General features: G+C 39.1%; 1 protein-coding gene across 1 annotated transcript in view; it reads left to right on the top strand.

Annotated features, from left to right (window-relative positions):
* The window catches only part of LOC137913549 (cadherin-13-like), a 126,559-nt gene that overhangs the window by 7,380 nt on the left and 93,864 nt on the right, over window positions 1-25,315 (top strand). Inside the window, exons 3-6 of the mRNA XM_068757193.1 lie at window positions 6,699-6,910; window positions 13,791-13,904; window positions 20,706-20,711; window positions 21,288-21,440. Coding sequence (XP_068613294.1) covers window positions 6,699-6,910; window positions 13,791-13,904; window positions 20,706-20,711; window positions 21,288-21,440 — 485 coding nt within the window. The remainder of the gene's footprint in view (window positions 1-6,698; window positions 6,911-13,790; window positions 13,905-20,705; window positions 20,712-21,287; window positions 21,441-25,315) is intronic.

Here is a 25,315-nt window from a genome sequence, read left to right as displayed (position 1 = left end):
GGGTCTACCACTACAAGATAAACTTTTCATATACGCTTGTATTATCTATTCCCAATTTATTTAAGATGGGTAAAATGTAAGATTTGAATAAATATTGCAGTATGTCTGCTTGTAGGCTGAGCATACATCAATAGCAACATTTCTGTAAATAATAATTAAGTAACACAGGCTATTGACCAAAGGGGTTCTAACATTTAGCTGCACAGTGTATTCTATTTTGAGTTTGATGGGCCTTCCCTTTCATCAAGCAGATATGACCTGTCAAAATTAAGATTACATTATTCTGCCCAGACACACCTTTATTGTCTGAAATAATCAGACACTGTATTTCATCACCAGCACTAATTGTGAACTCTCTCCTTCTATGGTTTCTGTTGTTAAAGATAAAACTTTTATGTGATTGCATGCAGTTGTTTCTTCTCTTCAGACTTATCCACGCAGGTTTTAAGTATTGCTTTTCTTTTTCCAGTCGGAGCTGCCAAGAATAGCCTTCAAACGACAAATATATTTTTGCATCTTCTGTTTTCACAACCCGTCCACACAATTTTCTGCAGCTCGTTATTTTAGAGCCAACTCTCCGTGCATTCCTTGTATATTTTTATTCCATTCATTGTAAAAAGTATTAACCTGATTATGAGGTCATCTTTACTGGCAACGCATTTACTGCCATTTTATGTTATTTTAGAATACCTGTTCCTTCATGATAAGACCACAAGCATGAACACCCAGCCAAAAAACCTGAATATGTCATTGTCAAATAAAGTACAGCTGTCATTCAACTGATGTCTGGTTTATTTGACATTTCCATGCTCTTTTGGTCAAAACCAATATAAATATACGTGCTTGATAATATAATTTGAAAGGAAAAGGAAGCGCCGTAAAATGTGGCATCTTGTTGACAGTTATATTTCTACTCCCTACTTGTGCTTCATTCATTCATTGTCCCAACCGCTTAATCCGTTATCGGGTCGCGGGCCAAGCTGGAGCCAACCCCAGCAGTCAATGGGCGAGAGGCAGGGGACACCCTGGACAAGCCGCCAGTTCATCGCAGGGCAACACAGAGACATACAACCACACACACACTTGCACCTACGGACAATTTAGCGTCACCAATCAGCCCAGGCTGCATGTCTTTGGTGGTGGGAGGAAGCCGGAGAACCCGGAGAGAACCCACGCAGACACGGGGAGAACATGCAAACTCCTCACAGAATGGCCACAATTCGGAGACGAACCTGTATCGATTATCTTTGTTCCTGCGTGATGATTGCATTTGAATGGAACTTTTCCACATTATTAGATGTGTTAATTTATTCCCATCACAAACTTTGGTTCATACTTATAATTTTTCTCATTTACAGTATGGCTTTATCTCTAACAATTTTTAAGTTACAACCTTTTAAAAAGTGATATTAAAACTGAATATTTTATTATAATTACTGTGGTGGCTAAAGAGTTAAAGAAAAAAATAATTAGTTATTTAACAGCATGTTAAGGAGTAGTTACATTTATTTTACATTAAATTACATTACATTTAGTTACATTTTTACTGTGCTACGGTTTACATTTGGCCTTTGGAGGGCAAACATAATGCTAATGTGGCCCTGGGAGAAAACGAGTTTGACACCCCTGCTCTAGATCTACAAAGACACAATGCAGCTCCTTGTGACCTTCCCTGTACTTCTCCATTGCTAGCTTCAATGCAAACATTGTGCCAGTGGTACTCTTTCTCAGCATAAAGCCATACTGCTGCTCACAAATACTTACTTCTGTCCTTTTAGTCGAGCCTCAACCACCTTTCCCCATAACTTCAGTTAATGTAATCCACATTATTTTTAATGTTCATTTTAACTGCATTTCAAGTAACAACCAATGCCAAAGTTGTCTACTATTGCCATACCTTCAATAATATCTAGTTAAATAATTATTAGCATTAAATTAAACAAAATGTCTGAACTAGTCCTGAAGAGATGTCCATCACGGTTTCATTCTGGAGGCTTCCAATGTATCACTATCCTTCCTGTTTTATGATCAGATTCAATGGTTTAATGAGAGGTGCAAACACAATCACCTGCGTGATATTTAATAAAGGGCATGGCAATGATGACAATTAAATGGGACAGCAAACAGCATTTTAAAACACATCAACTGTGTGTGAATATTGCAGTGCAGGATATATCCAGATACAAATATTTAAAATCCTCAACCATGTACTTTTGACTGCACCAATAAAGGCCATACCTCAACAAGTCCTTCAATCAGAGATTCGAAGTGAACTGTGAACTCACTCACTAAAGAGATACTGATAGTTGCTGTCATAGAAGTGACAGAATTACTTTGTGTCAAAGTTTTGATCTCAACCATATGCTCCTTTCCTGTCTTGGCCCAGCGCACTTGGCCTGCTGCCATGTGGCAAGGAAAAGTGCTGAGTAACTTGATTTGAGCCTTAGGGCTTCAGCCTAGGAGTTTACTTCCTGAAAGCCTATCGATCTGCCTGGATGCTTGAATGCTTCAATGGTTGCCTGTGTTGGATGTCAGCTTGTGTGTGAAATCTTATATTGTCTTATGGATTTGTGTGTGTGTATGTGTGTGTGTGCGTGTTGTGCAAAGTTTTTTGTGTGGCAGGGCTTGATGTTGGTAAGAAGCTTGAAGTTTATTTATTTTTTCAGTTTGGCTCTTGGAAAACAACCCCCTCATCAGCTTTGGCAAGAACAGATCTGTAATGACACACACACATATAAGTCTTTTTAATAATTACAAATACTTTCAGTACATTGCCATAGTACTTACAGGATGTCTATTTTTCACAAGTTCTTCAACATTAACCAACTAAAACACAGCAACAGGCATGTCGATGAAAAAAAAAAAAGAAATCTTCCTGACCGCTTTGTCCATTACCGAATCACGGCTCGTGCTGGAGCTTATCCCAGCAGTCAATGGGCGAGATGCGGGGTACATCCTGGACAAGCCGCCAGTTCATCGCAGGGCCACGCATAGACAGACAATCATTCACACACACACACTCACACCTATGGACAATTTAGCGTAACCAATTCACCTAATTAGCATGTTTTTTGGTGGTGGGAGGAAGCCGGAGAACCGATACAAATACACCTCCAGGTTACAGTTACATGTTAACTACGAAGATGCAACCCAGTTAGTTCCAGTGTTCTTAATGAAGTAAGACAAGTCCATTCCAGGAGGGTCAACCATATCCCCGGTTCTCTCCAGGTTCCAGTGAGGTGTCATTCCAGGTGAATGACAACTCACTCACTCCCTTTAGATCTGTTGCTGTGGGCAACCACATCATGGTAGGCTTCAGGAGATCTCAATCGTGTAAGTGGATGGATATTTTCAATTATATTTCCACATTTTAATAGGGTGAGAAATGCAATGATGATTTTAGTATGAATTTTAATTGAATCCATATTTAAGCAGGTGCAACCTTGAGAGAGGCAACTTCAAAGACTGAGCCTACAGGCCTAAACATTTCCCGCTCGTGCACAGACAGCCAAATGTTGACTGTTGTCAGTGTTATTAATGCACTTTAAAATCCTTGAAGAGTATACCCTTATTACCTGACTGATAGCATAGCGATATCAATTAATTAGTTTAAAGGGGATGTTGTAGGTGTGTCTTTGTCCTCATATGTGTTTTCTAGAAGCAACTCAGGATTATAGTGCTGAGTCAGGAAACAAATGACATTTCAGAAGGTGGGGGATCTTCAAAATCTTAATTGAGCACGTGATGTAAAGGTTTCCATCAACACCACATTGTTTGGAAAAGCCATCAAACCTTTATCATTGTAATTGAAAAGTTCAACACTTGTAAATCCTAAATCCTAAGAATAGGTCTTACACAATTCTCTGTGATGGGAAATTCAAGTATAAAATGCAATTCAGGGTGTAAAAACATGTTCAAAAGCTGCTCTCTCTCTCTCTAATCCCAGGTGATTATTTGAGAATATCTTGCTCCTGAGCCCTTTTTTTGAGGCTGAGCACACTCTGGTTAGACACGGCAGCTATCAGCTCAAAAACGTCCATGCAGCCACCTCCGAGATTACTCCACCGATGACCATCTCTCCCATCATGGAGACTTGACATTTAATTTCAAGAAGGACAATTGTCTTCAAAACACCTCAAAGGAAAACTCTGGTACCTAACAGAGGATGAGGGAGAATCCAATTAATGTGGCTGACAAAGAGAGTAGGAGCCAGGGTAAATAGGCTTAGGGAAGTTTTGGATGTCAAACATGTTGCTAACCAAACAAACACATGTTTGAAGGTATCAGACTTTTTTAGTGTACGGAAAAGGATAAAGATAAAGAGAGGCTACTGATATATCATCAGTTGACAGTTGACAAGGTGTGTTTTCCGTTTGGTCAACGTCCTTGCCCTAAGCTGCTTCTCAGTCTCCACAGGAGGTTTTTTGCCTGACATTTAAAAGCTTTGGAAAAGAAATTAACTACCAACCACCCTCCTTCCCCGCTTCAGTCATCAGCGAGGGATTTTAGAGACCCTAATCCATGTTGTGCAGTAATTTCAACCCTGAGCGCTGAAGAAAGAGAGAGGAGTGTGTAGTGTCGCTGGTCGTGAGCAGGGCAAGTTGAGTTCTGTCATTGTTGCCTCACTTCAAAGCCTCCAGCTGCACCACATTCCCTCCTGAAATCCCCTAAAACCTGACAAAATTACAATACCATCAAAAACTCTCTCTCTAGCTGTCTTTGAAATGCCGCTGACACTGTTTGGCACTGCAATTTGCAGGCAGTAAAGAGCACGCTGATGTTTATTGAAATAAATCTGCGGTTTGTAATGGGAGTAGAAATGAACACATCTTTCATGCTTTGGCTTGAAGTGAGTGTTGAATATTGAAATGGAGACGCGTTTCCCTGGAGAGTAGCTCATTGACTTTGTAGCTCTCTAGCCAGTGTCCATTGAAACCTTGCCTCTTCTTTCATTTTCCTGTCCCTTCTTTTTTCCCCCTCCTCTATTTTCCATTCTAGTATCCTCTTCTTACTCTCACCCAGATGGCAGAAAATGATTCTGTCTAGAGGGAAGATATTAAAATGTCTGCAGTGCGAGAGATAAAAGAAGCCAGGCTAAACAGTCACAAAGGTTAAGTGTGCTAAATGAGGGCTTTGATAGACTCCAGCCTATTGATTTTATAGTCAGGTAGTGCTAAGTATGGTCGCAATTCACTTAGTGCTACTGTGATCGGAGAAAGTCAGATCCACATGCAGCTAATGTTTTTGCAAGACAAAACCGTGGTGCGTATATAGAATGTAAAATAGACCCACGGGAGAACGATAACAAGGCGGAACCTCTTTAGTGAATTGTAAAAAATCCAAGAGTCAGTCACTTTTTTCTATGAAAATATGAACAATAACATTTACAGTGCATTATGTTAGTTCAACAATGAGTCGATTCTGTGCTTGAATTGAGCAGTCTTTTGTGAGTTCATCTGTATGCATTAAGACCATCAGCCTGAGGCACAGTGTAAATTGTGCTCAGTCAGCACATTATTCCCAAACTTCAGAGGCAAATCAATTGAATGTATTTTTTTTCCTATATGCATTTAATGTGAGTTGGTAACAATTCCAGTCATTTCAATCCCAGCATATCAAATGCGGCTGTCATTCCTCTAATCCTAAAGCAGAATATATCTTCAGCGCCTATACGTGAGCGTCATGCAGAACAACTACCCCACACAATGTAGTAAACAGTGTCAAAGTCCCAAGAGGCCAGAGGTCAGATTCGAGCGGATGGCCAAGCCCATCACTTGACTTGTCTTCCTTATGAAACCAAATCCTGCATATTTATTTTCCCCACAAGCTTCAACACAATAGTCTTGCTCCTGAATTTAATTAAGTGTTTGTTTGTTTGTGTTGTAAACAATGAGTTAGAAATTATTATTAGTGTAAAGAATCCTTTGACATTTTATGTAAGCGCTTAATAGTTGTATGTGCTTTTTGATTAGATGCAGGAGGCCAGATGAACTGGGTTGACAAAGTGTTCCAACAGGTCTGTGTGCAACAGCAGCCCTGTCAAACAAAGGGAGGGTAAATCAGATAGATAGATAGATATATAGATATAGTAGGCGGATTGCTGAGGATGGGGGGATGAGATCATGTTGCAACACCATGGAGAGTCTGTCAGAGAGCTAAAAAGAGGATGAAGCCTGGTGGAGTTCTTGACATTATCTATATAGTCAGCAGAGACGAGCCCTCCTACAGGAGTCGCATGCATAAAACTCAAAGGTGACTTGTCTTTTACCTTCATTTGTTTTTATGGCCGCAGTCTGCAGCTTTATGCCACTACATTCTCTGGAGTTAAAACAATAGCCCTGCAAAAGCAAGCCACACATTACTGAGAGACATTGATGAGCCAACAATGCATACTGTTGTGTGCATAAGTTCATAAGTATTGCAGGTTTGTGTGCATATAAATGATTAATTGTTGAATCCAAGCTAATATATCCTTTAAGAAATGTTTACTTTTTCTTCAGGGTGTATCTTCATCTTCAGGGCATCTTTTTATATTTGAGAATTCCCTGATACTGTTTTCCAAACCCTGTGGCTCACATCGTCATGTATACCGTATGCATCAGTGACTGCTTCGTATGGCTTGATATTTTAATTGTATGTAACTTTGTTTGACAAATTTAACAAACAAACAAATGCTGTTGTTTTTTTGTTTCTTGTAGTCACGTTCGATGACTGTGCGGGAAACGAAGACGTGAAGTTTGAAGTTTCGGATCCTGCCTTCCATGTGGATGGAGATCATAATCTGGTTTTTCAGAGAGACGTCCCGTACAGAAGTCCAGTCCTGTTCATCCACGGGCAGAGTGTGCACGCAGATGACACGGCACAGGTGGAAGTCATTGGACTGCCGGTTCCATCGACTCAGTCTCTCAGAGTTAGTAGAATTTATTGCTGTCTGTGTGGCTTTGTGTATGCCTTGATGCATTTCTTTATTTATACTTCATCAAAATAGAACAGGATCTGCTTCATTTAAGATGTAATGTAGTATAGCCAGGCGTAATGTAGCAGAGATCAGATTAAAATGCCCCTGGACAAATGGTGAGGATTTATGAGCTGTGTTTTAGTGAATATTTTAAAGACTCTTTTGCAGATTTAGATGACAATGTTAGAAGAAAACATCCTAAGACTGATCAAGTTAGGAGTCCCCTAGTGGAGAAGTGAAAAAAAACCTCATTACCACACTTTTAATTAAGCTGTTGAAGCCCCTCAAATTTGTGGCATAATATAAAGAATGTTTAAATACAAGACGATACAATGCTCACCCACCCTGTTACATATTCCACGTTCATGGGGATTATATAAGACCTCTTCAGACCAAACAGACTGGATCTGGATTTGAAGCGATTGGAGCTATATCCACACTAACCTTATTGAAATGGTGGGAGTGGCATCATCCCATCATCCACCATCAAGAGGGCCCATTTTGCCTTATTGAGGTGGCACCAGTGTGAGTTTTTGAGTGTGATCTTTTCTTTGACACTTTGTCTAGCAAAGAAAGTCCAGCATTGGAACTCAATATAGCTTCCCTCTCTAGTTTCAGCAGGTCAGGGCTGAGTCCCCTCGGTATACAACGAGGATGGTTACGGCCCTGTCCTGACACTTAATCCCCTCCCCTTCTTTTTTTTCTTTCTTTTGTACTTAAGCTAGGTTCACACTGGACCATTTGTTTTCTTTGATGAAATAATTGAAATGATCTGAGGGATTGTTGGTGCACAGACATGCATGATATTGTCTCTTGATATTGATCAATCTCCCGTTTGCATGTAGTTTTCGCTAGCAAAAACAAAAGGTCTGACGTGAACAGAGCTTTAATATGCTGACTGCTGCCATCACCAAGGTGAGTAGACCCTCCCATTGGCGTGTCTACATTACTCTCGCTGTCTTTAACCTTGCGGTTTTGTGGCATTTTGTTTGGAACAAGCAAGGCAGAAACAAGCCTTTGCCATGCATCAGAACAGTGCTGCTCTTTGGTTGTTTGTGTTAGAAATGACAAACTGAAAGTAAACTCTGCCTAACCAGACCAAATAAAAGGATTATTTGCTATATGTATTGCTTTTTTTGGACTCTAGTGTAGGACATGATCATGGTCTATAGTTTTACCAACCAACTTTGTTAGAGATCTGCATCGAAGTTCCATAGGCTAATATAGCAATCCATCTCCAATGGGCTCCACCCAGGCTATGGTGCCACTAGGCAATGGCGGTAAACACAAATGTATGGTGTCCTCAATACATGGTTATCACAAGTCAACTTCTTGTTACATGTAAGCTTGAATCAGCAATACACCACCGATGTGCCTTCCACATTTCATGCAACCCTAAAATGAGACAGCACCTGAGAAACGCAAGACAAAGGATCTCTCCTTCTAGTTTCAGAGTAAATACGACCATCTGTCTTGTAGGCCGATTGATGATGATGATTGTTGCTGTCTTTCTTCACCTCTTCACCACCTTTCAACAGTAACGGCCTCTTCAGTTTTCAGATCTGAAAATGATGGTGATGACTCCAGTGCCTTATATAGACGTGTGTACCTGCACTGATTGTGCGTTTTACAGAATAATATCCCCACCTGACATCTGGGGATGAATCCTTGTACTTTTGGAATATGTGGCATGGAATTTCATGGAATTTCATATCTTGCACAGTGCTGTTCAATTATCTGTTGCCAAAGCAAAATACAAACATGATGTGGTGAATTTATTGGCATGACTAATTGTACTGTAGTGAAAATAATGAATGGTGACAATTGATATGTGTTGTGAGCAAAGGTGGAGATAATTAGCTTTTAATTCAATAGGTGTGCGGTGTTAGCTGAAAAACATCCAGCAGGGGAGAGAGGAGGCTGATGAATAATTCCTATTGTGAGCAAAAGTCTAAATTTGAAGAGAAATATATTCCTTTCATTTTGCAACGAATCAGTCTGTGAAATAATGGAACAATGCAATTCAATTTAGCAAATGCACACTTCCAGATATGGACAGGCTTGTGTGTATTATTCCATGTTATTTTGGTTGCATTATGCAGAACAACAGTTATGCAGAGCATTTACTTACCTTCAGGAGGCATTTGCAGGCACCATCCAAGTGCTGATAAGAGAAAATTATCTGGGTCCAAAAGCCTATTTTCTCTGCTTTTGTTATTATTCATCCATCTGCACTCATTTGTGTGCTGAATAAAATGTAATATTGCATCCTGAGTAAAATCATCATCCTCCAATGGCAAAAAGATTTCCTATAACTATGCTTTTAGTGTTCAGTAAGGCTTTCTGGGTATGATGGTGATGATGTGACATTTTGCAGCCACAGTACAACACTGAGAATTATTCACCACTACACAAATAGTCTTTCACTCGCCGTCGCCATTCCACTCTCTATTCAGCCCATACAGTCATACTTGTCATTTGTTTATTCTGGTTACTGCATGTTTTTAAACTCCTGACACACAACTTTTGATGGAACCATTTAAATGATTTGCAAATATATAGATTTTGAGTATGGATGAGTAATTTGCAAGATAAGTCCAACAAATCATCACCTTCAAAGTGTGTCCCTTTTTTATTTTTACGGCCGTGTTTGTGGTTGCACTGAAGGAAATGGATATACAGATATTCTTACATTTCTGGAAGGACTCCTAAAATTAGGTGGCATCTGAAATAGATTTTTAAAATGTTGCACAGGTCTTCTCGATTTATTTAAACGCCTCGGGGGGCTGCACCAGGTGCAGATGAAAGAAAAGTTTCACTATGAAGGAAGTCAATGGAAATAAGGATCACATGGAGGACTTTTTTTTAGGTCAGCAGAAGATAATGAAGACATTATTTTAGAAGAGGGCTGCAGGAAAAACAAACAGGAAAAGGTTGCTGGGAGTATGAAAATCTAATGGTTCATTAGTGTTAGGTGAAAATTAGCAATAATTAATGTGAGAGCCAGATAAAGGTCAGACTTTTTTATGTTTTATTAACCCATATTTTCTGTACAAAAACATCTTTCCATTTGGCATGATGTTTGATTGCATGCATTTCACTAATCAAATTAAATATATAAAGACTCCAGAGGACTACGCAGTCATGCATCAAAATTGTGATTTATTCAGTGAAATTTAGATGCAATTTTAAATAACTTCAATCTAGTTAATTAGTTGTATTTTAACAGTTATGTCTGACTTATTGTCACAACACAATTTACAAGTGAAATCGCGCACACACATATAATCACGTTAGCACTCTACTAATTAATTCTGGTGATTGACTGCTTGAAATGAACATTAGTCAGCAGCTTCATACCATATTCCACTTGACTAGGATGTGTTTATGAGCCACTGATTGTAAGATAGTAACAGTGTGAGACACTGTCACTTCAAAGCACTCCTTGCTGAGGGATGTGTTTTGTCTATAAATCACATTTTTTCTGTCAAACTGGCAAACTTTAACTTTAAAGTCTTTCTTCCCTTAGCTGGCTTCATATCCAAGAGTTTTATACACATTGACTAGCTATAGATGCCTGGCTTTTTCCCTCTGTCCAACAATGACCTTGATATTAACCATTTGTCATCAGGTTTCCAGCACATTGTCACAAATGAGAAATGACACTTTTCAATATAGTATTAAGAGTAAAAATGGAAGAAGAGACAAGGACATGACTTTACTGCCACAGAAAAATTTGCATTGATAAAGCATCTTTCTCTCCATCACAGATATGCACTCATACTATAGTGCAGGATATGTGAATGTAAACTCATGGGCATGTAACCCTCCTCCTCAAAGATATTTAAAATTCACCAGCAAGATTTTTCATATCATTATCCACAGTTACACGGGAGACATGAGACAAAGAGAAGCAAATGCATTAAGGACGATCAGGGCTGATGGTGTGCCAGTATTTATGAACAGGATATATTAAAGAGTCACGACTTCCTTCTCTTACACTGTCTACAAGTTGTAAGACCACTATTCATCACATATGCATACTGCAAAGAGAGAACATTAAAATTAAAAAGGTATTGCTAAGAAGAATGGACGAGGGGAAGCTGTAAAGTCGCAGGGAAAAGGGAGAGTGGAGAAAGGAGGGCTGCAGGTTATCTGATTTTAAGAGCACTGTGTGGTGAGCCATCGTGGAACAGCAGGGAAAACATCTTTATCCAGATGACTGTGTCCATGCTTCGCACAGCTCTGATCCACCTACGGAACATTGATAGGTTTTAAAGCACCAGCATTCCCTTTTCATTTCCACTGCATCTCAGCTGAGTGAAGACGTGGATTGGACAGTATGGTCTATCTTAACCCCTGTGACAGGTCTCTACACCCAGACAAAGAAATGACCTCCCAGTTCCTCCTCACCTCTTTTACAAAAATCACACAGGTGAAATGTGCATGATGGGATTGATGTTCTCATCCTCATGATTCAGGCTTTGGTGCGATTTTTAGAGACAGCACTTATAAGTCCATCAACGTGTGAACTGGTCTTACACACACACACACTGTGGTTGGCAGACACAAAATAGGTCACATGGTCCCTCAGTTTTTCCTCTTTGTTCCTGTTTAACCGCTTCAGGTCCAGTTTCAGATTTCTGTTTTTGACATTTGGAAGGTCATCCCCCAGTGGGTTTGAAAAGAGTGGCCATTTCAGAGACCGCTTGGAGTGTCTTTTTGTTGTTGTTGTGGCCGGCTTGTGTTTATGATTACTATTTCATTGTGTTCTCTCTGACCTTTGTAGCTTGGAGGGATGGAAGACAGAGGCAGTGAATGGTGCGAGTGTTCGGCGTTGCCCTCCGCGTCTGCGTGTCGGCACCGTGCTGTAAATAAATGGCTCCACTTTTCCCTCTTACCTGTTCCCTTTCCGTCATTCTGACAGGGGTGAGAGCGTTGACTTTCCCTGTCAGCCAAGAACAACAGCTTGAACAGTAAACAAGTAAACAGCTGCCTGCAAATGCACACATACCCACTTAGTCACATCCATATGAAGTGTAGATTGTCATAAAAGTTCTGTCAAGCAAGGCTGAAGAAAAAGATGAAGGTTGAAAGATAGAAATTAGATAATAATAAAAAAATCAGAATTAAAAATCAATGAAAACACACAAGCTCAGTCTTTCCTCTAGTTTTTAAGTACGGCTCTGTTTGTTTCTGTCGCTGCTGGTCGGCAATGACTGCCTTTGTACAGACAATGGTTGTGGTTAATTATGGCGGATGAAACGTTAAGATGCTTAATTATCAGAATGATAGGATAATTTACATATTTCCATCTAGCTCCAAATTGTTATTGGAAGGAACAGCCCCATTTGGTGGTCAGCGATGTTATGATGTCACTAGTCAAGGGGCGGTGTTTGAAGTGGTCAATAAAGTTCCCGACTCAGGAGGTCGGGGAAGAAGTGAGAGAAAAAAGAGAGCAAGATGGCAGCAGGGCCAAGAGGTCCGTGTCGTCACTAGGAGAAAAGCAACTGGTGTCTGCGTGATTCATCGTCAACCTCAGCAACCCAACGTGTCTGTAACTGACGACCCGTGATTGAGACTTTCTTTCCCCTGAATTGCTGCATCGTTGACTTGAAGCCGTTTTATGCACACGAGCATTTAACTTTGACTTTAAATCAAAGCAGATTAAAAAAACAATTTCCCCCAAGAAGTTCTTAATATTTCATCTCGATGATTTAAACCAGAATAATTTCATGCTGATCCAAGGCGGGGAAGTGCTCCAACTGTGAATCACGTAACCTGTGCCTAAGGGAGAAATGAATGGAACTTTTATTTCAAGATCAAACTGTGAAAGCTGGCAGATAAAGGTTTGGATTTTCTAAGTGAGTTCCATAGACCTGTTCTGGTACTGTCTTTATAGGTCTCTTTCTTTTGGAAGCAGGTAGCACATTAGTTCTGTGTAGGACAAGGCTTTTCCACCTGGACCGAAATAAGACTAATTTGAGCGATTAGAATGAGTCGCTGCTGCTCTGCTGGGAGAGCTTTCATTTTATAGGTAGAAGGTCTTGAAAAACATAAGCAGAGTCAATCTGAAATAAAATGTATAAAATCTAAGACATTTTCTTTTTTTTTCTACTTGCCAAGGAAAATGTCACAATTTTCAGTGTTCAGACTTAGTCACCATATTACACGGAGTACATAAATCTTTAATCATAATACATGCACCATCTCTCTAGTGCATTGTTCTTCAAAATTCAAGCAGAGAAGCCAAAACTGCTTCAGAAATCTCAACAAGCGAAAAGGAGAAAATCTCTCACAGCCACATTGTTTTTCAAAAGGCAAGAAGGTGGAAAATGAAATAAGATGATGCTATTAGGATCTCAAGGACAAAATAAAACATTTCATATTGTCTCTTTCTTCATGAACACTGCAAATGCTTCCCCAAAACCTTGTCATCTCTCATTTCTTAATTCGTACCCAGTTTCATGCCTTTTTTAATTTTGTTTTTTCCCCTATTTCTTTCTTCTGTCCTCATTTAACATATACGAGCTGAATAAATAACTCACACATACAGGTGACAGATGCAGATGATGGACTTCATTGCATTGCTTATTATGTTTAATGCAATTCACTCACTAATAATAAAATAAAACAAAATTGGGAAATCGTCCACGAGTTCCTTGTTATTACATTTTTTCATCATATATTAATGGATAATTAATGCTTGTCATGATTGTGTTGATTATGCAGTGATTTAGGTTGATTGCTAACAAGATGTTATGTTATATTACTATAATAAGGGGTGTTATCTCAAGCATAAACGATATGTTTTTTCTTTCCTGTGTTGCAGGATATCCTCGGTCTTGGCTATTCACTGCAGCACAGATCCAAGAGGTCCCTGCTGGTTCCTCCTATGGTCGTCACCGAGAACCAGAGAGCTCCCTTCCCCAGGATAATTGGGAGGGTAAGAATCTCAGTTTGAATCATAATGGCATATGGATGCATGCATCATAAATGGGAGTATTAAATTGCACAAAATACAGAATCAACAAATCAACGTATGCGTTATTGAAACTTTTTCAAATTGATGCCCTTTTGCTAATTTTTACATGTCTTTAATCCAAAACAGACATATGATCTGGTATGTGACTTTTTACGCAGCTGCATAGGAAAACAAATTCAAAATGGATTTGAGGTGTAATTTGATTGGAGCTCTAAGAAAGAGCCTAAACTGTAGAAAGATGATATTTCTTTAAGATCTAGAATCACTTCACAGACAAGCATCAAATGGACTCATGAAATCATTTCCATTCACTGCTATCAAAGCTAATAACTTGCTTTGACTTCATACTTTATTATTTCATTGATCTACTGTCAATAACGTTTGCTTACATTGATTTTTTTGCGAGCAGGGTTTCAGTGCAGCTTTTTATATTGTGGACATCATTGAGTTACTTGGGTATAAACTCACTGAGGGCCAATTCTAACCATATTATTTTAAGGCTAATCTCTCCACATTACTTTAGACTAATATAGTAAACAAAGGGAAAGTGTCAAACTCTATTCACTTGCAACAATTTCTCATTTAAGTGTATCCATTTCTCATTTACGTCAGTTAGATAAAAGCATCAAAACAGACTTGTGTTGCATGGAAGTAGAATATCTCATAGTGTTTCACAAACTGTGACTTTTGTATTGTGCTATGGTATTGAACAATATGGAAGGTATCATTGGGGAAAAAACCTTTCTTATTTCTGTCTGTATTGCAGAACAAGGCTCTAGCTATTGCATTGTATTGCTCACCCTTAGCACTTCTGATGTGAATAATGATGAATTTAATATTGCAATGAGATCATGTCTCATCCTGGTTGATGATTCCTCTCATAGTTAAATATAAAACACCTGCAATGCATTAAATATCAGTCAGACAAAATACTGACATGGCCACATTAATAGAATAGCGTTGGCTTTTTTTGCTCTTGACTTGAGAGCACCGCATAATAGAAAGCATCCATGGTGGATGGTACATGTATGCGAACCACACAGCACTATACTAAAAGGCATTGCAAGCAATCCTTCAGACAAGCACTCTTGTGAAATAATGGGTTCACTATGACAAATTCCTGGTCTAGACATCACATTAGATGTAAGCATTGTTTTATTGTGATGATTGAAACAGTAAAAGCTTTCATTAATAGCCACTTAATACAAAGACAAGAGGTGGGCTTTTTAACCGTCATAAATCTACAGAAAGGTTTTCACTGCTACATTTCTGTTTTTATTTACTTCTTCAATATCGTCTCTGTAATCAGGATGCAGCAACGTAGACCTCAATGTCACCTGCATAACATCATTCAAGTTATATACTGAATTTTCTACTTCAGTATAATATTAGGACTCTTATTGTGGCTCTTTGCATTGAACTGTAAAGAAGCATACAGACACAGTTGCAGATGTAAGTACTGTAACACTAGAGGAGAATAAACCATTCCATCTCTAAATTCTTTCCACTTTTCCACTTGGGTGGCGCCTGTATCAATTTTGATATTGTGAATTTCCAAGACAAGTGAAATCAAGTCAAAGCATGTGTTCTCCTGTTTAAGTTAATTAGCAAACAGTCATGGGAATATGTTTTGGAAACAGAGTACACAGCTTGGATTTGTTTTCATTTAAAAATCAGTCTGAGATCAATGGTCTGTTGTTAGTCCTGAGTCCTGGAAAATTGGGTTTTTACAGTTATTTGAAGGGAATGAAGCTTTTTTCTTTCTCATTAAGATCCTTTTTTGAAAATTTTTACAAATCCAGAAATCCTCAAACAGCATGGATGAATAAGAAACAGCTTATTCAGTGAGATAAATTAAATCAATACATTAGGAAGCAGGTACATTATTAACTTCAGTACTCAAACAGAGCAGAGTGTTTTGTTTTCAAGTATTGAAATTGTTGGATATTTTTGTTTCAAGTGTGGTTAAACTTTTTGATTATTTACATTTGGTTTATGTTCTGTGACAGGTTGAATAAATGACATTATCTGACAAAAGTGAATGATCATGAGTCATAATGTTAACGCGAGCTGTTATCTTTTGTTTCATATCTATAAAAATCACATGATAGGACAGGCCTGCTAACATTAGCAATATGTACTGTAGATAGATAGACAGACATTTTTTTTTTTTTATTAATATCAGTAAGACGCCACTTAATTGAGACCTGAAGACAAACCTCTTGTTGTGGATGAACATATAATTCCCCAAAGGACACAGACTTCTTACTCTCAGTTAGCCTCATTAAACTGACAAGTAGAAATATTTTTACAATACTCCATAGCATCACTAAATGTAATTATTTGTTATTCTCGAGTTTTAGAATAGAATAGAATAGAATAGAAATAGAATAGAAAGCCTTTACACCCTCCCAGCTGTCAGTAGGAAACTTTAAAAATTGAGACTAGTGTTGTAGGTCTCGAGATCGGTCTTTGTCTTGAGACCACTTTTTTAGGGTCTCATCTCAGAATCAAAGGCAGGGCGGACTCGGGATTTTTGATCAAAACCGGTCGAGACCAGGCCAGTACTACTGTACTAAAGTACTACAACAATTAAAGCCATTGCAGTACTTTTACACATTCCAGTGAGGAAGTGGATGCATAATGTGCATATTTTATTTCTCCCTCCAGTATGATCTCTTACCATATCACCCCCTGCTGCAAATTCCACCCATCCTCCTTTCATATCCTTCCTCCTACCTCCACAGTTTCGTATGAGAAGAGAGTCTAATGTGGGCTATTTTACCAAACGTAGCCTATATGTTGATGACTTGGTGAAATTGATTTTCCACACCAATAGCTTTCCACTTCATGCAACCTACCACTTCCTTATAGCAGCCATTCATTTTTCATGCTCCCTCCTCTCTGGGAGATGAGCAGAAGGGCTACGGTATGACACTTATGAGTGTGTGAGTGGATGTGCATGCAAGGACAGTGTGTGTGTGTTGGTGATTTTGCTGTCAGTATGACTCACAAGGGCAGGGTGAGAACCTTGTTGTTTATGTCACACCTCCTGCCAGTTGTGGAATTGTTTTGATATAGAGGTCTCTCCCCTGCCCTCCCTCAGGGGACCATGATCCGCACACAGCAGCTGCAATGAAACTGATATGCCTGAATGTTCAACTTGGTTGAAGTCATTTCAGTCTCGAATGTATGTATTTTCATGATGAAATCAATCATTGATGCAGAAACTGGAGAACTGCATCAACTGCATGATGTATAGAATGTTGTCTAAAACGGGCCAATCACATTTGGTTAATAATCAACCTTTTTTTTAAGAAGACAAACTTTAGAAGTCCAGTATCCTCTATGTTGAAGTTGTCTTTGTTCCCTCGCAACAAATGTGTTTTAGTCTTTTCATTGATTTCACACCTGCAGAAGCGTGATGCTTAAACAGGCAACAATCTAAGTAAAAGACTTAGCTGCGTTTAGAATCCTAACTGCAAAGCAGATCTTAAATAAAGGAGATTTAATGTCCTTTCATGCTCTATGATTTAAGTAAAAGGTATTATCCAGTTTATTCACTAATTTGCAAAAAAATCACACCATTCAATTGTGTACAAAAAAATTACATCTTGGATGTAGAAGCATGCAATTCAAACCCATTAATCTATAAAGTAAACTTTACCTTCTATGCTTGGCTGAAACCTTCCGTCATTAAATGTTGAAGCTGCCTTACTTGAGGGTCCATCTCACAAATCAACTCAATGTGTCTGACTTGACATGACAGCTAAATAAAGTACTGTTGGTGGGAGAAATGTGGGCCTAGTTTGACTGTAGGCCCGCGTAATATTATTAAGGAGAATAAATGCTTCTGGCACCCTTGTGCATTTATTTCAGTGCTGAGTATAAACTGATTTCCTCCACCTGTCAGTCCTTGCTCCGGCTCGCTGCCCTCTACCTGCTGTTTGTCATCCGTTCCATGCTTTGTCGTCATCTCTTACGTATCCCGTGACCTTGCATTTATTTTCTCCACTGCGCTTTATTGATTTTTCTGCTCATTATTTTTGCTCCTCCTCTCACCAAAGCAGTCATTCAATACCGGGCATCTGAACTCAGAAGCAGGAAGTGGGGGAGCTGTCTTGCGAGATATTTCAACATCGGAAAGCAGGCAGCTGTGGGCCGAGTCATTTAGTCTAATTGATTCTCTTAATTGTTTTAGGAAGAAAGTTTCTGCCATTTCCACTCCATCTGTCTTTCAGCATGTTAATCATGCCCGTTTGTGGTGGATCTTTGCCTACAGTTAGTTAAAGCCATCTGATGCAAATTCCAATTTGTGCCTGGACCCCTGACTCCCCTGAGCAGATGCAAAATCCATTTTGATGAGCGGCGCAAACAAACAGCATTTTGTTGAGTGTGAACTCTCGAGAATTGACTGATTTCTTAATATGCTACAGATGATTTTTCTTAGCTTAAGCACAAAATATATATTTTGTTTTGACCATAATGTTCAAAATTAGCGATGGTTGCGGGATAGCGAATTACAATATAAATGAGTTGTCACCTTGAAATGAATGTGGGGAGGAAAAGAAAGAAGTAACGTATTACAAGGACTGGCTGGATTTTGTGGACGGAAGCTACTTTTCATAGGCAGAATTTCACACAGCAAATGTTGAACTTCACGTTTAACTGCACCATTTTCTACAGCGGAATGCCATTCACAGGCTGGCTGTGTGACCTTGGTAGAGAAAGACCAAAACAAAGCAGAGGAGTATTCAGTGGGATATTTTCTCTGTACCAACTTATACACACTTTGCTTAGCACTTCATATTTGTTTTCTAATTTTTCACACATCAACTGCGTTACAAAAGTTTACTTTTCCTGACTTTCTGAGAAAATGCTTCACATATTTCTCCTTAACCATATTGCCTATTCTCACTTTTTTTTCTTCTTCTTTGCAATCCTCACATCTGACAGGAATACAGACAGCAAATGGTGTCATTAAGGTTTAAACACACACAATCCATCTGATGCACACTGTGGTGCTGGTCTATCTGTTTCCTTGCTCATTTCCTCCCTGTGCTTGGAGGTGTTTGGCGTCATGTAGCTGTGCCACACCTGTCATCCTTCCGCAGTATCGCAAACCTGACAGTCTTTTAAGTCTGCTCGGTTGGTAATGAGAGCTGATAGAAAGAGGGGAGATTCACCCATCAGTCCTCCCACACACACACACACAAACAGAGGGAGATATACTTAGTGGTGACAAAGCCACTGGGTGCACGTTTCCATGCCAGCATGCATGAAGTCGGTCTGTTGTGTGTATGTGCCGTGTAGATTTCATATTTCTCCCCCACAGAGATGTTTCCGAATCACACTTAACTTCTTCTAAAACATTTTTTTGACTTCCTTCTGTTGAACTTTGGTGTCTTTCTCATCAATCTCCCCATCTCTCTTTCTCGCTCATCCTGTATCCTTCCCCCGTCCTCCATGCACATCAATAATCTTTTTTCCTCCCCTCCCCTCACATCTATCCAAGTTTGACACACAGCCGTCTGTGAATCTGACTAATGTTGCACCTCATGCTTTTTTTCCCTATTGGGGGAGGGGGTTCTTCATCTGACCTAGTTTGTCACTCTCAGCAGGTGATGACTACCACTGTGATTATGACTCCAAAATATATCTGTCCTAAATCACAGCTATTGCGTTTGTGTATGTGTGTTTATGTACACACACGCTATGAATATATGGAAAATGCTAAATAATTGACTAACTGTATTTGGGGTTTAAACTAATAAAAAAAAAAGCCCTACTTTTGAACTTTTGAAGCAAACAATTCTGAGAAGACAAGGAGGGTGAAATGTGTTAGACTGAAAAGAAAATCATGGCAAGAGCAGTAGGGGACAGAAAAGAGGAAATAGTTTGAGTATAAAGGTCTCGTCCTCAAATAATGTCTGCCCGTGTCTGTTTTATTCTTTTCAACATGTCTCCCTCTCATCATGTGGTGTGACAAACCAAAAGAGCGAAGGGAGTCCATGTGAAAGAGAGGGAGACGATGGATTCAAAATGATATATCGATGTTCAGTAGAAGAGCACGAAAGTGGCAAAGTAACAAGCAAGGCCCATGAGCTAGAGGGAAAAAAGGGGGAGCATAATGCAAGACATTGAGATAAATGAGTGCTTTGGAGAGGCTGCAAGGGCTCAGGCTTCGTCTGCAATAGGCACTGCAGTCTCGTATCCCATGCTCTTTCAAGGAAGTGCACCCTCATTAAGGGTGACCTCGTGGCACGCTTCTGATCATGAGACACACAGCTGAGGCACCGTTTAGATCCTTGACACATTGACTGACCTAAAGCCAATAGGGAGGTCTTAATGGTGGAGCTTCCAGCTTCAGCATGTACTGGTAGCTGAATGCTTCAAGGGATAATACAGGTATTACAAAAGTAACACTATTTTTGGTGTTTGCTGTGGCGCTCCATCACTTTGAACTCAGTATAATGGCGATTATGAGGATAAAACTCTGACTTTCACGCTGATTTTTGGGTTTTCACACTTTAAACTAGAACTAAGTTTTGGATATATGGGAGACTTTATGATAATCATCCCACAGAAAATATTAATGTCTATGGATCAATCTTGAACTATTTTGGTTTATTATTTTATCATGCTTTTGCATTTGCCTGTATTGCTAACAGTGCTGCTTTTTCGTGTTCTGTGTTAGTCTAACATGCTGTGTTTTCTGTCTTGCTTTTCCGGTGTACCTGTTACTTCTCCTGGCGATGGCAGTCTCATGTAAGTAGAGCTATTTGGGATCAGATCCCTACTGTCTGAGAATAGGATCACTTGTTCATTAAGGTGATAGTACACATCAACATTAGCACATCTGCAATACAGCATTTTAATTTTTGGGAACAATGGAATGGCCTCAAACGTCCTCATTAAAGTCTCAACAAAGTGAGAATAAACACAATGTCACCCCTGAACCTTTAAAGAGTTTTGTTTTTATGTTTTCCACTTTCTTCATTCAAATGAAAACCTTCCATTCCTTATTATGTATGTCTCTTGTGCTCTTACATTACATTATACATACATTAGCATTCTTAGTTTACATGAATTGAATATTCCAACTGATTAAATCAAATCAGAATCTTTGAACTTTTGTTTCCATGGCCATTCACAGTGAGTTATTTTTCCCCAAGGTATATGACAATGAATTGTAATTAGTGTGGCATTTAGTAATTTGAGGTTTGAAAAAAAGAAAAAAGAAAAGCCTTATTTCAGTTATTTTTAGATTCATAATATAGAGTGAGATTAGAATTAAATGAGAGCGAAGGTTTACAGTTGTTGATGTGTGTCTTTGCCCTGCAGGTTATTTCAGCAGAGATGTCGAGGAACCATATCTTCCGCCTGACAGGACCTGGTGCTGATCGGGATCCCAAAGGCCTCTTCACCATTGATATTGACACAGGAGATGTGTCAGTCAGCCGCTCATTGGACCGGGAGGCCATTGATTCTTACCAGGTCAGTGCGTGTGTGTGTGTGTGTGTGCGTGTAGACAGAGCTACGATCTTTTCTTTCAGGCCACCTGTCCCAACTTTTACGTTTTTTTCATGACCAAAATCAACAGTGGAGGAAGCCACTCAGTGAAATGTTTCACTTCCTCAATGCATGTCAAGAGCTGCATTGTACAGAATCCAAATTCCTGTTTTAGCGGTACATAAATCTGGCTGTTGTCAGAATAGAAAAACAAAAGTATACTCCATTTTCATATTTGCTGATTATTTCTTTCTTCAATTCAACAGTTGTTCTCACCACTTTCCTTTTTTCTTTTCCAGTAGTTTTACTGCTGCCTTTCTTTGGATCCAAGACTAAGGGCTAAACAGAAAAAATCGAAAAGCACGCACACAAAGCCAAAAATTAGCACACAGTCTTCCCCCGTACAGCAGGTCGACTCAATCTGAACCCACTCGGGTCGACTCCGCCTTCATTTGCATGTCTTCGGTTCTCCTCGACTCTACTCGGGTGTTCGAACTCCGGAAATGAGTTTGACTTCCGAGGCATTTTAAACTACATTTTTTTGTTTGACTACCGAGTCGTTCGAGAACCGAGCTTCCACTGTATATTGTTTCCTTGTCAGTTTCCATGTGCCTGAAGTTTTGCAGCTTTATTTACTGATGCTGTTGTGTCAGACTTGTAGTAATTTACTAGTTTAAAAACAATATAGTCTGACCTTCAAACTAGCAGAGAACACTTTGGCCTCGATATTTGAAAGAGCACTTTGATTTTGTAACACAACATACAGACTGAATATTAGCAGTGTTATTTGGGAATGGATGGGCCTTCTTCTTTTTCAAGGCTGAATTAATGCTATCGATTAGACGCTGGTAGTTTTCTCTGTGATAAAAGACGATTAAAGGCTGTTTGAGGCTCTTGCTGGGTCTGGTGCCCTCCAGGTTTCCTGCTTGATGAAGCTATTGCCCCGGAAAAGAGAGGCAAACAAAAACAGAAAAAATATATTTTTTAAATAAAGTTTCTCTGACCTGTTTTTCCAAAACAGCTCTTGTGATATCATTCACAAATATGAACAGAAGAGAATGTAGGAATAAATATGCTCAACAAAAAATATAAATCCAACACTGTTGTTTCAGGTTTCATTTTTCAAACGTGAGGTAAAATATGTAAGATAATAATGTTCAGAAAAGGCTTCTCCCTCAAAATGTGTTCACAAATACCTTTAAATCCATGTTACTGAACATTTTTGTTGAGTATACACATCAAATATTAAAATCATAGCTCAGTTGTCAATAGTTTGGCACCATTGTATGCATGCATGCATCCTTGCATTGGTGAAGGCAGGATAATGGCTTTTAGTGGTTAAGGTCTGATTCAGGTTGTTTACATGCACCTTTGACACTCAGTAAATGAGCATTGCTGTGTCTCATGAATAATCTAGTAAATAGATGGAATGGCCTTCGAGAAGAAGACATCAGCTGCAGTCTCCTTTATAAATGAACAATATCTTACTCCGGATAGGGAAATAAATAGTGATCCATCTGCCACCTACCCAAACAAATTATTTTTTCTGGCTACGATTCCCTCACATCATTGAACCTTCATGCCACATAGATCTTCTTCAATTATATCTAACAGTGCAGGATTTCCACTTGATTTCTTTATTGGATCTGCTTTTTGTTTTGTTTTGTTTCTTACAAGAATATTTAATCAGTGCTGAAGTGCAAATATCTATCTGTCTGTCTGTCTGTCCGTCGGTCAATCTCGCTCTCTCTCAGGGATCGGCAACTTTTTCATGACGCATGCCACTTCACAATATGCTCGAGCCCAGAGTGCCAACACTTACTTGTTTAATAAAATAGTTTTTAAATTATCTGTTTTTACAGTTTTTGCTGTGTTTAAACATGCCTAACTACCAAGTGCCTTAGTTGATTGTTATGGGGTCCACTCAATAGTCAGACACCCCTAAGTTCAGACGGTATAGAACATTTCAACCTACTTGCACCCCTATGTTCAGACACCTCTCTATGGTATTGCACATTTTTATAAACTTGCAAAATGTATCGAGTATGTTTTGCTACAGGTATACTGCTTTATGAAGTACTTCTCGAAATCATTAGTTCAGATTTATTTGCCACTCTGTCATGCTATGAAGATTGATGATGGTTTGGCAAAGTTGGAAAGATATTCACAGATTCAGACTTCCGGCATCAATAAGTCATTGGTGATGCGTTGCCTCTTTCGTTGTTAGGTAGACAATGTGCTACAAGCAGAGTGGCCAGGGGGCCCTAAGCAGCTGCATATAGGCTGGACTGGCCCTGTTTCTCGTGCTGATGTTTATTAGGAATGTGCTATGTGTTGGTTTGGCTGACCTTTAAAGAATGAAAATAAACTCTTACAGGCTCCTGCAATTTGTTAATGTTCTGTAAATAATTGTGAAGGCTTCTGGATCGATGTTAGTCTTCATCCGCATCTTGGCTACCTCTGATGTTTCTTTAAAGAAAAAAGAAAAAGTGACTGTCCAATACTTGCATCCTGCTGATGATTTTAATATGCCATAATACAGTAGAACATTTTTGGAAAATAAGCCTCTCTGTTGGTATCATTGTTATGTTGGCATTGGTTTAAAAAGATAGAGGCTTTATTGAAGCTGTCAGTCAGAAAGTAAGACAGCTAAGACAAAGAACAAAGAGATTTAGTATATTCATCTTGTCTCATCGCTCCACCATGCAGATCGTCTTAAAGTAGCAATAAGTCACCGAAAAGAAGATGCAGATTTTGTTTTTAACTGCAACAAATTACAGATCTGCTTGCCAACACCAGATTGAAATAAGACTACCTTCCAAAAGGCCTCTGATTGATTTTGTCCATCCATAAAAGCAAGACATTTAATTGAGGGCTTCAGTCAATGGCTAAGTAATTATTTCATAGTGTGAAAACTGGGCCAGGCTAATAAGCCATTGTTTCAACAGCCTGGAGAGAATTATCTGCCAACACTAATTATGCAATCATAATCATTTTTTTGAAACTGATAGCAAAAATCAAGGCAAAGTGGAATCCTGGTCTCTACACACACTGTGCATGTGTAGCGCACCCGTGCTGTGAATAAAGGCCTCTCATTAACTCATTAGATAATAATAAGAAATGGGGCTTTTTTTGTCTTCCAAAGCCGACTAGCTTTGTTCTGTATCATCATGCTGGCCTCTTTTCAGCGTAGACTGTCGCAGTCATGACCAGTCACAAAGTCCCCGTGGTCTTTTCCAGGCTGTCCCAGTCTCATTAAATAACGAAGCATGAAATATTCAGAGGTAAATTAAAGTTTCTATTACTTTAAAGGTTTTTTTTAAAAATATACAAGACAAAGTGAACCTCCTTGTATTTTCTGTTAAAGCTGGTGTAATCTGTATTAGTGTCTCTGCATCACATGAGACAATAGTCAAGTCTATGATCCATAGATCCAGGATTATTTTGAAATCAAATCACATCTTTCTTTACCGGAGAATGTGGCCCCTCATGTTCTGGATTATTGCTAATCATAAATAAACTACCAAATGTGAACTCCTCCTTTCGTGTCTTTGTCAATTAATAGCAATATATCAGACTGCCAAGATTGTATTGAACAGACCCTGCACTTTCTGCATTCTTTCTAATCCCTATTTTACAGTATAATCATGATGATTGGTTGATATTGGCAAACAAATGCATCATCCTCTCTTCAAGGTCAATGTACATTAAATCAGTTTGGAAAGTATGGCTGCCAGACTGTTGTGAGTGAAAACACACAAAAAAAATGCTAATCTTGGCAACACAGAAAAGCACAGCTAAACTTCTGTCAAAGCAGAAACCAGGAACCACAAGAAAGGCAAACAAACTGAGCCCAGACA

This window comes from Brachionichthys hirsutus, unplaced genomic scaffold, assembly GCF_040956055.1.
Source record: "Brachionichthys hirsutus isolate HB-005 unplaced genomic scaffold, CSIRO-AGI_Bhir_v1 contig_1421, whole genome shotgun sequence".
Taxonomy (NCBI): domain Eukaryota; kingdom Metazoa; phylum Chordata; class Actinopteri; order Lophiiformes; family Brachionichthyidae; genus Brachionichthys; species Brachionichthys hirsutus.
Note: the sequence above shows the minus strand (reverse complement) of the source record. Positions and strands in the feature narration are given on the sequence as shown.